The sequence below is a fragment of the Vidua chalybeata genome, chromosome 15 (genome assembly GCF_026979565.1).
Source record: "Vidua chalybeata isolate OUT-0048 chromosome 15, bVidCha1 merged haplotype, whole genome shotgun sequence".
NCBI classification, from domain to species: domain Eukaryota; kingdom Metazoa; phylum Chordata; class Aves; order Passeriformes; family Viduidae; genus Vidua; species Vidua chalybeata.
Genome location: NC_071544.1, coordinates 11,880,627 through 11,895,555, shown reverse-complemented (window position 1 = coordinate 11,895,555; position 14,929 = coordinate 11,880,627). Strand labels below are relative to the sequence as shown.

The window sequence follows — 14,929 nt, the reverse complement described above, 5'->3', positions numbered from 1 at the left end:
TAGGAAGAAATATAAACCCGGGGGAACTCACTGTGTGAGAGACCTGCAGGATGGCACCTGCAGGTTCCCCAGGTTCCCAGGTTCCCCAGGTTCCCAGCTTGGCCACAGCTCTGTCCCACCACTGTCTTCCACCCTTCCCTCTTCATCACCTTCCCGTGGGGCTGGCATGTTCTCTGAGGACCGAAACACCTCAGCTGTCCCTGTCCTTGTCCCCCATCCCTACACTACCCCTCGCTGTTTGGCTGTGACCTGGCAGCTTCAGAGCTGCAAAGGCTGGAAGGGGTTAACAGCATGAGATGCTAACAAGCCCAATCTGCTGCTATTTATACCCAGGAGGCTCTTCTCCACCCCCCACCCCACACCCTCTTTCCTTTCACCCCCCTCTACTGCTCCTGCTGCCTGGAAACTTGGGCTTGCAGCTTCCCTTCCGTGCAGCAAAGGCGGCTCGGTACCCACACAGGAGCTGGAGCGAGCGGTGCCACTGCAGAGCAGCCTGGCCTGAGGAAGAGGAGGCACTGCTGCTGGATGAGGCAAAACAGCCCTGTCCAGCCCTTCCCGGGGAGAAGCACCCCAGCTGCCAAGGGGCTTTGCTGTCCTCTTACTTGCTCCCTGCAGCAAGGTGGGGTCCTTCTGTCTCCCATGGGATGCCATGCTGCAGTTCCTGGAGGAACTAACCTGTGCTCTGCACCGTGCCTGCTGGAGAGCCTCACATGGAAAGCTGTGCATGGGCAGTCAAAGGCAGGCCCAGGTCCCCAGGACCCCACAGCACTGAGTGATATACTAGGAAGAGCAGTTTCCATTCAGGGAAATCTTGCTTTATTGGGAAAACTTTGGCTGCACCCAGCCCTGGAGTTGGGACTCCAGGTACTTGTTCTCTGAGTCTCATTCCTGAAGCTGTGTCATGCTCCTGCCTTGGCTCTCAGCTCTGAGCTGGAGTGGTTTGGCCAGTGTGGCTCTCTCTGACTAGGGTCAGTAACAGATACTTGTAGGGTCAGGTTATATTTAGAGCAGCTGCTCCCTCTTATACCTTCTTGGCTCCTGGCAGCCACAGGCTTCAGGACTTCCCCAAGCAGGGAACGTATCTGGACCATATGCTTATGGTTAGGCTGGCCTTATCCACACCAAAGTCACCTAATCCCTCTGGGAATACTTTGGCTTCTGTGGAATCCCAGGCGTGATACCCTCAAATCCCTCCCAAGCGAGAGGAAACGGGAGGAAATATGTTTCTTCCAGCAGAGGAAGGCACAAAAGCTGGGGTTGTATGTTGGAGAAAAACGGAGCAGACACCGATGTCAGAGCTCAGCGGATGTCTGCAGAGGCCAGCAGTTGGGAATGATAACTGGGGAATGAGATGAGCGAGTTGTGTCAGTAGTCAAGACCACAAGAGAGACAGAAAAGATGCTGACCAGCCCATCAGACCTTGTTTGCTCTGTGCCCCGGCCGGGTGAAGTGACGCTGCTGGCAACATGCTCTTGGCAGCTGCTGGATTTGCCCACGGAGCTTGGAGACAGGAAAAGGACCAGCAAAGTGGTGTTTGCTGGCCTGGCAGATAAGAGTGACACAGTGCAGTGTCTGTGCTCAGTGCTGGGGTTGTTATCTCCTCTGGCTCACACTGAGTCTGGAGGATGTTTCCATATAGGGCTCAGCTGATTTAGATGCAGTAAAAGGGGCTAAGAGTAAAAACTCCCACAAAATCTCTCACCTGAATGTTTCTTTTTTCTTCCCTGATTCCCAACATTCTCAAATATGTTGAAAGTTGTATCAGGCTGAAGCCAGGTGAGAGAGAGGAAGCATTAAATATATTCATAGTCTTAAGGGAATCAAACAAAATATGAGGTGGGGCAGAGGATGCTAGACAAGTGTCTGTTTATCCACCCTACCTGTTTCTGTGCCAGTCTCCTTGCTGCACAGCTGCCTGCTAAGTGTGAGCAGGGATCTGAGCTTGAATAACCAGCACGCAGCAGGGTGACAGGTTTGTACCTGGCTGTACCTGGCAAGGGGTGTGCCCAAGGGGAGAAGGTGCCAGGAGATGGGGAAATTCATCCCGTGGAGATTCCCAAGGAGAAAAGGAAGGTCATGAGCAGAAAATAAAAAAGCCCCGTGGGTGCCAGAGTTGTCAGCTCAGCTCCCTGCTGAGCTCTCCCTCTGCTCGGGCACCTCTCCTGATGGGACTGGGGACACCCATGCCTGCAGCCTTCCCAGTGCCCAAGATAGCCCAGCAGCTGCCTGGAACCCTGGCCAGGTGCAGCCCCAGGGCAGTCCCCAGTTTGGATGTGATCTTTGAGCCTTTCGCGACTGCCCCAGGCTGAGGCCATGGCTGGGGTCCCCTGGTGAGCAGGGACCCCCACCCAGCCAGTGGAAATAGCAAGAGGAATGGCCCTGCTGTGCCCTTCCCCAGCTCCTGCCTGTGCCTGAAGGGGGGCAAAGGCATTCCCAGGGAGTGGGGTGGGAGCCAGGTATACCCCATAACCCTTCTGTCTCTGCTGCAGTGAGGCTCCACGACAGCATCTCTGAAGAGGGCCACCACTACCTGATATTTGACCTGTGAGTAATGCATCCCCTAACCCACGGGCAGCTCCGTGCTGCCCCCGGGGGGACGTGACCTCCACCTCACCCAAGCCCTTCCCACAGCCTGGGTTTGAACCAAACTCGGGTCCCCCAAGCCAGGCAGAGGGAAGGTCCCTGTGCTGCACCCCCGGTTCTCCCCCCATGCATGGTGCAGTGCCATTTTCGGGGGGCTCGCCAGGGCTGAGTGTGCTGTCAGTCAATCCAGCTCCCCTGTTCTCTCGCAGGGTCACCGGCGGGGAGCTGTTTGAGGACATTGTGGCCAGGGAGTACTACAGCGAAGCGGATGCCAGGTGAGCCAGGCTGTGGAGGGGACAGGAGGTGTCCCCTTCTCCCACAAGCTGCTCTCTCCCAGGGTCCTAGAGGACTGGTTTTCTGCAGCACCAGCTCCTTCTGTACTGGGACGTATTCTACAGCCACTCTGCAACACATACTCATAGACTGGAACTGTGGTGCAAAAAAAAAAAAGAAATCCAAAACCACACGAAATGCTCTTTTTAAGTCACTCAACTCATGTGCCAAGAAGTGCATGTGCTGCCATAGGCCTGGTCTCCACTTTGACTCCGATGGCTCCCAGCCATTGCCCACAGCGTCCTCATTCCTCAGGATGCTGGGATAGCCAGCATCTGACCTCACTGTAAATGAACACGGTGTTGGGGGCTCCCTGGTCTGGGGGCATCAGGACTGCCTGGTCTGGGGGCACCAGGGCTCCCCAGGCTGGCAGGGAGGAAACCCAACACCAGGCTGGTGGTCAGCCAGGGCCATGATAGCACAGATACCCTGCGGATGTCACTCCTTCCCCGTGGAGCTGCATTCCAGCCCTCTGCAAGTGTTTCTCTGGCATTTGCCACTTGAGGAGGAGCACTGAGGAGGAGCAGTCACAGAGCAGCACAGCAGGCTGTGCTGGAGCTCTGCTCCCTCCCACACTCCCACTGGCACTTTCCAGGTACCTTCTGCAGAGCCATTTCAGTCACCCCTTCAGTCCCTGCAGCTCATCCAGGAGACCACTCATCCAGAGTGGTCTCACTCTTTTGAGGGGACATGATCTGGCCCTCTCCAGTCTCCAGATATAATGTGCCCCCAAGCTTTGGCATAGCCTCCAGGCTAAGAATAGCTTGTATGTATGTCCAGGAGGTGGTAAACTCTACACTACCTCTCTGCATGGAAATATCCTTTATTTCTAGGCAGAAAATAATCTCATTTAATGGGCTGCCTGCACTGAATCCACTTACAGCCCATCCACTTATTAGTGTCATACAAATAAAATAAAATACATGTAAATAAAGACCTTCTGCCTTGCACATAAGCTGTTTTGGAGCAGTGATCAGTGCCTCTGTCTTTTTCCCTTCCTGTCTCACGCACACAGCAGAGCTGGAATGTAATGAACTGGATATAAAGCAAGCAGACACAGCAGAGCTACATGCATTAGAGGAAAGCAGGGAAATGGAGCTGGAGCAAAGGTCGCACAGAGCACATCTGCTCTGCCTGGGTTTGGAGCCCAAATCTTTGCTGGTATTGTGGTTCCCCTGTTGGTCTCCAGCTCCCCACCTCCAGTGCTGCTCCTGTGGGGTCCCCACGGGCTCAGCTGTGTCCCCTAAGCTCCTGCTCACCATTATTTGGTGTCCAATAGTTCTGTTGGGTTCCTACTGGGTTAGAACTGCCCCCCCCAGGTGTGTGGGTGTCAGTGGAGGGGGATGCTGAGCTGAGCTGCAGGGCTGCTGATGGGCAGCATGATGGGGAGAGGGGCATAGGGGTGAAATGCAGCAGAATAAAAGTGTCTGACTAAACTCTGCCTCACCGGGCACTTGTGTGAGCATTCTCCTCTCTCCCACAGCCACTGCATCCAGCAGATCCTGGAGGCCGTCCTGCACTGCCACCAGATGGGGGTGGTTCACCGGGATCTGAAGGTAGGAGCTGCAGGGAGAGTGCCTGTGGGAGGACAGGGGACTCCATCTGTGATGCAAAGCACTGTGGAACAATGCCCAGAGTCCTCCAGGGCTGCTGAAACAGCAGGGCTGCGGGAAACCCACAGAGCAAAGACAGCTCCGGAGTGAAATGATACAGGGGAGGTGGGGCAGGGAGGTCCTTGCAGTCTGTGGTCCCCTAAGGATCCGGGGACACCAGGACAAAGAGCAGGACAAAGCAGTTAGGGAGCACATCCAGATCTTCCTCTGTGCTGTGCTGGGAAGCTCCCCCTGCCAACAGCAGAGCCCCTGAGGGGTTTTCACTCCTCTCCAACCCCCGTCTCCCTCTGCAGCCCGAGAACCTGCTGTTGGCATCCAAGCTGAAGGGTGCTGCCGTCAAGCTGGCTGACTTTGGCCTCGCCATCGAGGTGGAGGGCGACCAGCAAGCGTGGTTTGGTGAGTAGGACAGGTCTGAGGCGGGGGTCTCCTCCAGCCCTCCTTGGCGTGGTACTTAGGGGGGCTCCAGGACCCCGAGCCCAGGGTTATGGGAGAGCCCCAGCAGCACCAGCCCAGGAAGCGCTGTGGATGAGCAGGCTGATGTGGAGCAGTCAGCTCCACAGGGACTCTGTGAGTCACCGAGGTGTCCTGGTGAGATGGACAAGCCGGCAACAGAGGCAGAGCAGTGGAAGGAAAGCCTCTTCCAAGCGCTGGAAGTGCCCAGCAGAGCACTCCAGCCTTGGGCACCACCGGGTTTTGGCAGTGGCACAAAAACACAGTTTGCCCTGCCCTCGGGAGTCACAGAGGTTTCTGGAGGGAGGGTGTCTGTCGGTGTCTGTCCCAGGGGGTCGGGATGTGCCAGTACTCTGGGCTCTCGCTGTGCCTGCCCGGGGAGCAGTCCCTGCTGCTGGGCTCTGCGGGACGGTGGCTGCCTGACGCGGGCGTGACGGGCTGTCTGTCCCAGGTTTCGCCGGCACCCCGGGATACCTCTCCCCCGAGGTGCTCCGGAAGGACCCTTATGGCAAAGCCGTGGATCTGTGGGCTTGCGGTAAGTCAGACCGGGGCTGGAATGCCGGGAGCGGGCTGGGCTGGGCTGGGCTGGGCGGGATGAGGCAGGCTGTTCATCCAGCATGTCCCAAGTTGCAGTTTCCAGTCACACCTCAGAGAAGTCAGGGTGGAGGATTTACCCAGGAGGTGGCACATCACCCTGGGCAACACACTCTCTCCCAATCCAGTGGCACCCTTCTCTGAAGGATCACCCTCTTTGTTATGTACCCAAAGCTCCCAGCCAGGCGAGATCCTGCCTCTTTTCCCTGTGGTGCTGGTGGAGTCAGGCAATGCCTCCGTGCAGTTGCAGCCATTGGGGAACCTTTTTCCATCCACGATGGGGAGGAGGCATCACCCACCCCTGCCAGGGCACCCACTTTGGGCTCTGCTTGGTGGCTGCCAGAGCCTTGAACCTCCCCAGGTGCTGAACTGGACCCACCAACAAGCCTTTTGCTCTTTAAACAGTGAGCAAATCTTCATGTTTCCCTAATTTCTGTTTCTCTGCTCGAGCTTGATCAGTCCCCAGGCTGTGTGTGCTCCTGCTGCCAGCAATGAATTCTTTCCCACTGATCCCGTCTCCTCTCCTGGGCAGGTGTCATCCTCTACATCCTGCTGGTTGGGTACCCACCCTTTTGGGATGAAGACCAACACCGACTCTACCAGCAGATCAAGGCTGGGGCTTACGATGTGAGTGGGTTTGTCTTGCTGCCCTTTTCATAGTCTCCTCTCTCTCCTGCTGTCCATGCCTCGCAGCCTGCTGCTCTAGAAGAGCAACCAAGACAAATTCTGACTGATAGGTACAACTACTTTCCTCTGCCCTGGTCACAGAGCATTGGCCTCGTTGCCATGCCCAGGTGCACACATTGGCACATTTCAGGGCCACTTTGTGGGAGAGGCAGGTCTTGTCCTGAGCCTTCCAACTTTCTTCTTCCACTCCTGCTCTTTGGTTTTCCACCTGGCAGTTCTTTCCAGTGGCTACCATTTCTCCAACCTGTCCCAAGCTGCAGGAGAAGCAACCCAAGTGCAGAGGGGCTCTCTGCCATCTCTCACCCTCATCCCTTTGCTTTGACAGTTCCCCTCCCCTGAATGGGACACGGTCACTCCTGAAGCAAAAGATCTCATCAACAAGATGTTGACCATAAACCCATCCAAGCGCATCACAGCAGCAGAGGCTCTGAAGCACCCCTGGATATCGGTGAGCTGGGGCCGAAGGTAGAAAGATGTGGGGATTCACAAGTTGGAACATCTCATTGGGGATCACTTGTTATCAAACATGCTGCCAGCTCTCTTCTCCATCCTGGGAAGATGGTTTCCTGGCAGGGTTCCTCTCAATGCTTTCACAGCAGCATTTTCCCTGAGGTTTACAGCAGAAAAAAAGCTTGTGAATGCAAACAGCATGTTCCTGGGGGACCTGGTGATGGGAGGGATACACAGGCTCCCTGCCCTGGTGGGAACAGACTAATTTCTCAGTGTCACGCTGTGCTGGGGGGGTCTTTCTTCAGAGGCAATGGGAATAGGCTCATGTTCATCCATCCATCCATCCATCCATCCACTCCAGCAGCAATGCCCCCACCCTTCGCTGCATCCCGCTGTTTCAGCTGCTGGTTCTCACTTTGAATCAGATCCTAAAGGCAGGAGGAGTCTGTGGGCTTAACCACACACGTGCAAACCCTGAGCACATTGCTAAACATGGCTGGTCAGTCAAGGGGTTAACTCAGGGGGCAGCCAGTTCTCCACACACCCCCACCACCAGAGCAGATCCTGCTGACTCCAAAGCTTCGATCTCTCACTGCCCATTAAAGTTTTATCTGCTGCTGCTGCTGCAGGCAGCTCTGGCCTGTGCCTTGGCCATGGGAGATCATACACGTGTGTGAGCATGTGAGAGCCAGGCTGGGGGGCCCCTTCCCCCCAGAACTGCTCTGAGCCAGGTCTCTCTCCCCTCAGCACCGTGCCACCGTGGCGTCATGCATGCACAGGCAGGAGACGGTGGACTGTCTGAAGAAGTTCAATGCCCGGAGGAAGCTGAAGGTAACTCTGTCCAAGCTGGCTGCTAAATGCACAATCAGATCATTGGTGGGTTTGTTCCCTGGGTGGGAAACAACAGGGTGGTGTCTATGAGCAGTGGTGTGGGGGTGATGGGCATTTGGGGACCCCCATTGTGAAGAAGGGGAAATAGGCTGAGTGTAGTGACAGCTTCATCTGTCTGGGGTTCCCAACTGCTCAAAGACAGCCATGGTGAAGGAAAGCACTGAGTCATACCAGACACTGGGTGAGGACTTTTCCACTGGAGCCAGTGTCAAGATAGCTTCTTTTTGGGGCTGGCCTGAGAGGCACAGTGAGACCCTTTGCCTGATGGCCAAGACACTTTGCAGCCAAGAATAAAGTGATCCACATACAGACAAAAAGCTCACCCACCCCAGCAGCCCCACAGCCTTTCCCTTCTCAGAATCTGCCATGTGCCACAGCCTGGACCCCTCTGAAATCACCATCTCCAGCTTGAGCACCTCCCCGAGGCAGCCATCTCCCGGGTGCTGCTCAGCCTCAGCTGGCAGCAGGGCACTGGGAATGGGCTCTGGAAATCACTGCAGAGCGGGGTGAGGCTGGTCTGTGCCACAGCCTGAGCCATCAGCACTCCAGGCCTGCACGCAGCATGACACAGAGCAGTACAGCTGCAGACTACTTACAAGATTATCAAGCAAAGAAACTGGCTATAAACTATTATTACTTTTCAGCTAGACAAATAATCAAATTAGTTCAGGCATACACTTCAAAATAATAATCCATTACTGTACGCAATTAGTCCAAAGTAATCTCATTATACACTTAGCAACTAGTTAGTGGACTCAGCTGGAAAAGGGGATGGATTTTTACAAATGTTGTTTTGTGGTGGTGATCTTTGCGTGGCTCCCATGAGCAATCCCTGCCCTGCTGCTCTGAGCTGGCACAGCTTTAATCACAATTAAATCCGGTTCCACTCCCAGTGGGTCCCCTTGCTGCCAGCTGCTGGCCCCAGTCAGTGGGGTTGTGCTTCATCTAGGACAGAGTAGTATGAGAATGAAAAGTGCCCCGCAGATATTTAATATCCCTTTAATCTCAGAGGGAAGGCAGTTTTAGAGAATGCAACCCAATGCCATGGTGCTGGGGATATGGAGTCAGGTATTGAGAGCTGCTTTTGATGGCAGGAGGAGAATATCAGTCCGTGGGCCAGTTTCCTTCCTTCCAGTGGCCGGGGAGCAGGTGCTGAGCAGGGCTTTCCTCCCCCAGGGATGGGGGGAGCAGCAGGGTACAGGGGCCCAGGGTCCAGCACACCTTTTCCTTCTGCCTTCCTTGTCTTTCAGGGAGCCATCCTCACCACCATGCTGGCCACCAGGAACTTCTCCGGTAGGTGCTGTCTCTGGGACTCGTCTTACAGGACAAATCTGTAGGGTCCCTGGAGAGCTGGCTTTGCCTGATGTGTCACAGAGAGGCTGAGGTTGCAGCCTTGTGCCTTTGGGGATGTGTGGCTTTGGGTGCTCCTCCAGGAGAGATCACCTGGCACCTCCAGGCTGGCTGCTGCCTTGGGAGCAAGAGAAAAAGTGTGTGGTTGAGGCTCCGTGATCCACAGTGCTTTAGGGTTTTGGGGTTTGTATGCATCCAACCATCTGGCTTGTGCAGGGGTGGGGATGTGAGTGCTGGGGGCAGCCAGAGCTCAAGCAGCTGGTTTTGTGTCCTACTGGAGATGTTTGTGGCTCAGGGAGAGCATCCTCTGCATCGGGAGTAGGGAAAGGCCCCTGGCACCACTGCAGGCAGATGGCAGCAGGATCTCGCAGGTCTCTCCCCAGGCAGGTGGATCCTAATCCTGCAGGATTCCCTACTCTCTTCCTGCCTCCCTGCATCCCGAGGGCTGCCATGGCGACAGGACCGAGCATGGCAGCCCAGCCTGTGCACTGGAGAGGTCTCAGTGCAGGCAGAAGCTCTCTGCTCCAGTGCCCTCCCTGAGAGCTGTTCCCTCTGGGGACACCTCACTGAGTATGGGATCTCACAGGCGATTCCCCAGGCATGGAACCAAATGGAGCTGTGTGACTGCAGGGCTCATCCACCCGCTGTCACCTCCTGCCCTCCCCAGCTGGAGATGGCCCTGCAGTGGTGCTACAGGGCTGGGACACACCAGCCAAGCCCTGCACGCTGCTGAGCTGGCTGGTGGCAGTTGTTTGGGGTTAGTTGGATGTTTTAGGGTGCTTTGCTGAGGCTCCCCGAGTGTCAGGTGTAGGAGGTGGGCAGAGGTGCCCGGGCAGAGGGCTGTGGCCAGGGCTGGTATCTGCATTTGTCGTGGGGGGATCGTGCTGACACATTTAGCACTTGTGGCGGGCGCTGGAGGAATCCAGCAGCTGGGGGGATCCGATGTCAGCCCCACGCCGGGAGAGGCGGACAGGAAACATCGAAAGGCAGGAAGTTCAAAGCATCTCTCTCCTAGTGCTGCCCGTCCCACGCACGGCCCAAGGGCTCACCAGTGTCCCCTGCCCGGGAGCATGGCAGGGCTGGCGGGCGACAGGCGCTGGGCTCCACCGGTGCCGCCCTGCGCCGGGGGCTCAGGGGAGTGGGGTGTGCAGCCGGGGGGGCTGGGGCACTGTCGGCAGCTGTGGGTGGGCACAGGGGAAGGCGCCTGCTTTTCATCCTTGTCAAAATGCGGGCTTGCAGCTGTCGGGCCGGCGGGCCGGCAGCACATGATCCCGGCAGCATGGGGCTAAAATTAGAGGGCGGCAGGCGGGCAGCCCATTCCTCCACACTGCACCACGCCGGGTCAACAGCACCGCCCGGCCAGAGCCCGCCTCTGCCGGGCAGCCCTGCCTGCCCCCTCCAGCCGCCCCAGGGACTTGGCGTGACGTTAGGACTCGGGTCATGCCCCCGGCCAAGAGCCACTGCGGTAGGACAGGACAGTGCTGGCAAGGTCGCCCCTGAGCTCCCACGGGCTGCACCGGTGACTGCTGGAGAGAAGACGAACCCCACCAGCCGGGCCGAGGGGTCCTGCCGCTCTGGCACCCGCCACCATGCTGCTGATCCTCGCCCTCCTGGTCTTGGTGCCCTGCCTGGCTCTGCTAATCTCCTTCCTCCTCTCTCCAGGAGGCAAAAGTGGTGGCAACAAGAAGAATGACGGCGTGAAGGTAAGCTCAGCCGCGGTGCCCTGTGCTGCCTGCCCCTCTCTGCTGGGCGGTGCTGGGGGTCTCTGTGCCGTGCCGGCGGTGAGCGTTTCCGTGCCCTGCTGGCCGTGGGCTCTCCGTGCTGTGCCCGTGGTCTCCGCGCCGCGCCGGCAGTCCCTGCTACACCCAGCGCTTTAAAGGGCAGCTGTTGGCTCGGCTGTCCCGGTGTGTCCCCGTGCCACCGGCTGCGCTCCTGCCAGGACAGGCAGTGCACAGGGGGCTTTGCAGCGCAGCGGGCGAGGGGAGTGGGCTGGTGCTGGAGGGTGCGCTGCGGGAGCTCGCTGCTGTTTCATTGCCGGCAACATGCGCTTGTCCCTCGCTGCCCCCAGGGAGGGGGAGAGGCAGAGGCTGGACCAGGACAGGGGACAGGAGGAGGCAGCTTTGCAGCCCAGGACCATGGCTCCAACAGCAGCTATCTAGTGGGATGGGTGGCCTCATCTCCTGCTCGCTCAGCATGGAGGTCCTGCTGCAGCTGGTGAGACTGGTCCCAATTCCTGTCCCATCCTGTACCAAGGGCTGATGTGCTGCTGGGTGACACGTGGCTGCTTTTAACCGCCTTCACAGTGCTGCTTGTCCCCTGTGCCCAGTGCAGACAGCAAAGAAACATGGTGGTGCTTCAACAGAGTAAATGGCTTGGTGATGCTCCTAAAACAAGCTGGTGCTTGGTGGATCTTGTTTCTTGGGCTGCAGAGCCTGCGGGTTCATCAGCCCCTCTGAGGTGGGGCCGCAGCTCTGCTCCAGGACAAGGTGGCTCCAGGAGGCAGCAAAATTCTGCTGTTTCTGGTAACATGGAGATGTGGTAGATAGCAATGGTTATTGAGCTCTGTTAAACTCCTCCTGCAGGAAGGAATGATCCATGCGAGGGTCCTTCTCTCCTTACCTGTTCCCTTCATAAATACAATGGATCACTCAGCAAGGGAGAGCTGGCATGGTGACATCCTCCATCGTGGTGACATCCTCCATCGTCAGGCAGAGCTTTGGGAGCCCGACTGCAGTGTGGCTGCTCTTCCTCCTCCATAGGGGCCCTTTGTTGGGAGAACCTACAGAACCTTCTCCCACCCTTTTAATGGGACCCAACTGTTGGGCTGACAGGTGCAGGGTTTTGGAAGAGCAGAGCCCTCAGCCAGCTTCTTCCTTCCTCAGTACGAATGGTTGGTGAAGCTGACAGTCTAGTGATGGCATGTGTTTCTCTCACTCTCCCAGACCCAGCAGCTGGGACAGGAGAAGCCTGCAAGGACTGAGACCATCCACAACCCTCCAAACCTGGGCTCAGCTCCACGAGAGGCCATTCTGGCCATGCAGTGTGATTCTGCAGCATGAGGCTGATGACCTGGATGGCTCTGAGAGGACATTACTTTAGACTGTCAGGATATCATGAGACTCCCAGAACAGAATAGGGCTGGTGCTGGCAGATCCCATGGTAGTCACAACACCCCATGTGCTAGCCACTGCTGTCCTGTCCTCTGCTGCTCTGAGGTCCTGGTTGCTTCTGAGAGTCACCTAAGATGTGACACCACAGGTAGAGCTAACTTGGTACAAGTTGCTGGAGCACAGGTGAGGCCAAACAGAAGATGCATTTTTAAGCTAATAAAGGAGAGATTGCTGGATGAAGAGTATTCATCAGGCACAGTCCTGAATCTAATTTTCCAGCAAAAAGAGACAGCCTTGAATTTCTGTGTTGTGGTAGACAACTATTTGCCAGCCCAACTTGGTAATGATGCTCCCTGTTGGACTTCAAAGGAGCTTTGAGGGCAGACATTATCCTGGGAAAAGAGGCATTTCCTATTGTAGCGAAATAGCTTGTTTGGGTGAACATCCTTCTGGCTCTTCACTGAAACTTTGTGAGGAGAGTCTGGTTTCAGAGCAGGATCAGAGATGCTGGTTTGCATCTCCAGCCCTCAGCCTTGCTGGCAAGAAGGGAGCAGATCATGAGGCCTCATTCCGAGTGCAACCTACCCACCAGCACTCATCTGAAGAGTGTGGACAAGCTCTGAGAATGAATTTGCTTTTTTATTGCCCCTTTTTCAACAAGTAAAGGGGAGATGGCTAGATAGCCAGGAAGGTGCAGGAGGAGAAGACAAGGTAGAGACAAGCTCACTCCAAACAGCTTCCTTGCATTGTCCACCTTCAGCGTAACCATTCCCACCTCTCATTTCCATGCTCAGCCTGGGGGAACCTGCAGCGTAACTCATTCAGGGGGGCACGGAGAGGCTGGGTGTTGGGTGAAGCTCTAATGGCTCACTGGGCAACCAGCAGATGTCAGGACACTGCTGAGCAGTGTTAACTTTTTTAACTGGCTGGAAAAGTAAGGTAGGAACCTGGAATCCTGCCTTGAGTGGTTGGCACAGTGGGAAGGGAATGGTCCTGCCTGCTCAGAGCGGGGCCACGTGGTGTGGGTGACAGGAGAGTGGTGTCCCCACTTGGAGTAACGTGCTGGACTGGCCATCTCCATGAGAACAGGCAGATCCCAGGCAGCCACCCCTGCCTTTCCTGCCCAAAGCTGTGCTGGTGGGCAGCAGGCAGCTGGAGCTGCCCTCTGGCCTGTGTGAACAGCCCTCCAACACCAGCACGGTGCCAGCTCAGGCTCAGATGGCTCGAAAACCTCCTGAGGAAGTTCCTCACCTACTGAAAGCATTCCTGGGACCAGAAATCCCCCTCGAGCCCTGCTCTGGGATCCATGGGAGGTCCTCTGGTCCCAGCAGCTATGATACTTTCACTGCCCTGTGTAGTGTCACATCTCGTCCCATTGTAAACGAATGGAATCACTGCCCCGTGTCACATCCTGTCCCGTCCTCAGCTGATGAGCTCACTGCCCCGTGTTGCATCCTGTTACTGTATGTCCAGACTCGACGCGGTCACTGCTTTGTGTTGCATTCTGTTGCGTCTGAAATTTCTGCAGTTTGCTGCCCCGTCTCATGTCCTTGGGTAGCAGAAGCTGTCAGTCCTTCCTGCAACAGCCCAGCTCCAGTGGCTCCCTTTCTCCATGAGGTTCCTGACAAAATACCACAGCTCACTCTGCCCTTTAGGACATCTTTTTTGTCAGTGAAGGAAGGGCGAGAGTTGACAGATGGCCCAGTGGGGGTTACAAGAGTGCTGGAGAGGGACTTTGGACAAGGTCATGGAGTGATAGAACAAGGGGGAATGGCTTCACACAGATAAAGGGCAGGTTTAGATTGGATATAAGGAAGAAATTATTTATTGTGAGAGTGTTGAGGCACTGGGACTCAGATTACTCAGAGAAGATGTGGGTGCCTCATCGCTGGAGGTATCCAAGGCCAGGTTAGATGGTGGTTTGAGCAGCCTGGTCTAGGAACTGGATGATCTTTAAGGTCCTTTCCAACACAAACCATTCTGTGATTACATGATTCTATGACCTATCAAGGAAGGGGAGAGCAGCAGTAGTAGAGAGGGAAACTCACTGAGGATGCTGGTGGGAGTCAGTTAGGATGTGAAAGGAGCAATGAGGGAGAATGGATATCATCAGTTTTTATGCTGTAGCCCACCCACGCACCCTAATGGGTCTCTCTATGGACTTTTCCAAGAGATTTGCACAGTGTGTGCTTTTCCCTCTGCAGGGCAGGCACAGCTGGTGCCTTGTTAAACATGTTAGTACAGCCCTTTGTTATTTGGCACTGCAGATTCTGATTTCTGCACATTGGTATTCCCTGACGCACACTGGGATTCATACCCTGGGAGCCAGAGGTGCAGAAGGGGTATGAGGTCAGCAGGCATGTCCCCCTGTCTCCTAGCTAAATTAAAGATGGAGATGGGGAGCAGAGCACAGTAAGGAAGGAGAGTCCAGAAGTAGTTTGGGATTGCAAGCAGAAGAGTGGACATGGGGTGATCCAACTCAAAAACCTTAAAGCCTAGCAGTAGTGGTCAAGGATGGAGATAAATGTGCAGGTCTTCTCTTTGGAGTCCTGATTTAAAGCACTGGAGCTGTGCTCAGGACTGCTTCCCACACTGTGGGCCTGCCTTGAGGGCTTAACGCCTTTCTGGCCTTAAACCAGCCAGCTTAGGGCTGGTCTAGTTTGAAAGCTAAAGGAGTGTCTCCACAGCAGTCAGTGCCATCAGCAGATGCACCCAGAGCAGATCCAGAGAAGTCAGTAGAGCATTCACACTGGGCACAGGGCTGTGGTGAAGCTGCCTTAGCTTTTCAGTACCCCGCTTCTGTTCCTGTGAGCTTGCCAGCCTGGTCACAGGCCACCAGAATGGCTCCTAGGGATTCCCTTTTGGACT

General features: G+C 55.9%; 1 protein-coding gene across 2 annotated transcripts in view; it reads left to right on the top strand.

Moving 5' to 3' along the window:
* The window catches only part of CAMK2A (calcium/calmodulin dependent protein kinase II alpha), a 33,856-nt gene that overhangs the window by 9,956 nt on the left and 8,971 nt on the right, over positions 1 to 14,929 (top strand). For both annotated transcript variants that reach the window (XM_053956454.1, XM_053956453.1), the window contains exons 4-13: positions 2,490 to 2,544; positions 2,793 to 2,858; positions 4,400 to 4,472; positions 4,823 to 4,925; positions 5,431 to 5,514; positions 6,106 to 6,200; positions 6,586 to 6,708; positions 7,458 to 7,541; positions 8,852 to 8,894; positions 10,614 to 10,654. In XM_053956454.1, coding sequence (XP_053812429.1) covers positions 2,490 to 2,544; positions 2,793 to 2,858; positions 4,400 to 4,472; positions 4,823 to 4,925; positions 5,431 to 5,514; positions 6,106 to 6,200; positions 6,586 to 6,708; positions 7,458 to 7,541; positions 8,852 to 8,894; positions 10,614 to 10,654 — 767 coding nt within the window. The remainder of the gene's footprint in view (positions 1 to 2,489; positions 2,545 to 2,792; positions 2,859 to 4,399; positions 4,473 to 4,822; positions 4,926 to 5,430; positions 5,515 to 6,105; positions 6,201 to 6,585; positions 6,709 to 7,457; positions 7,542 to 8,851; positions 8,895 to 10,613; positions 10,655 to 14,929) is intronic.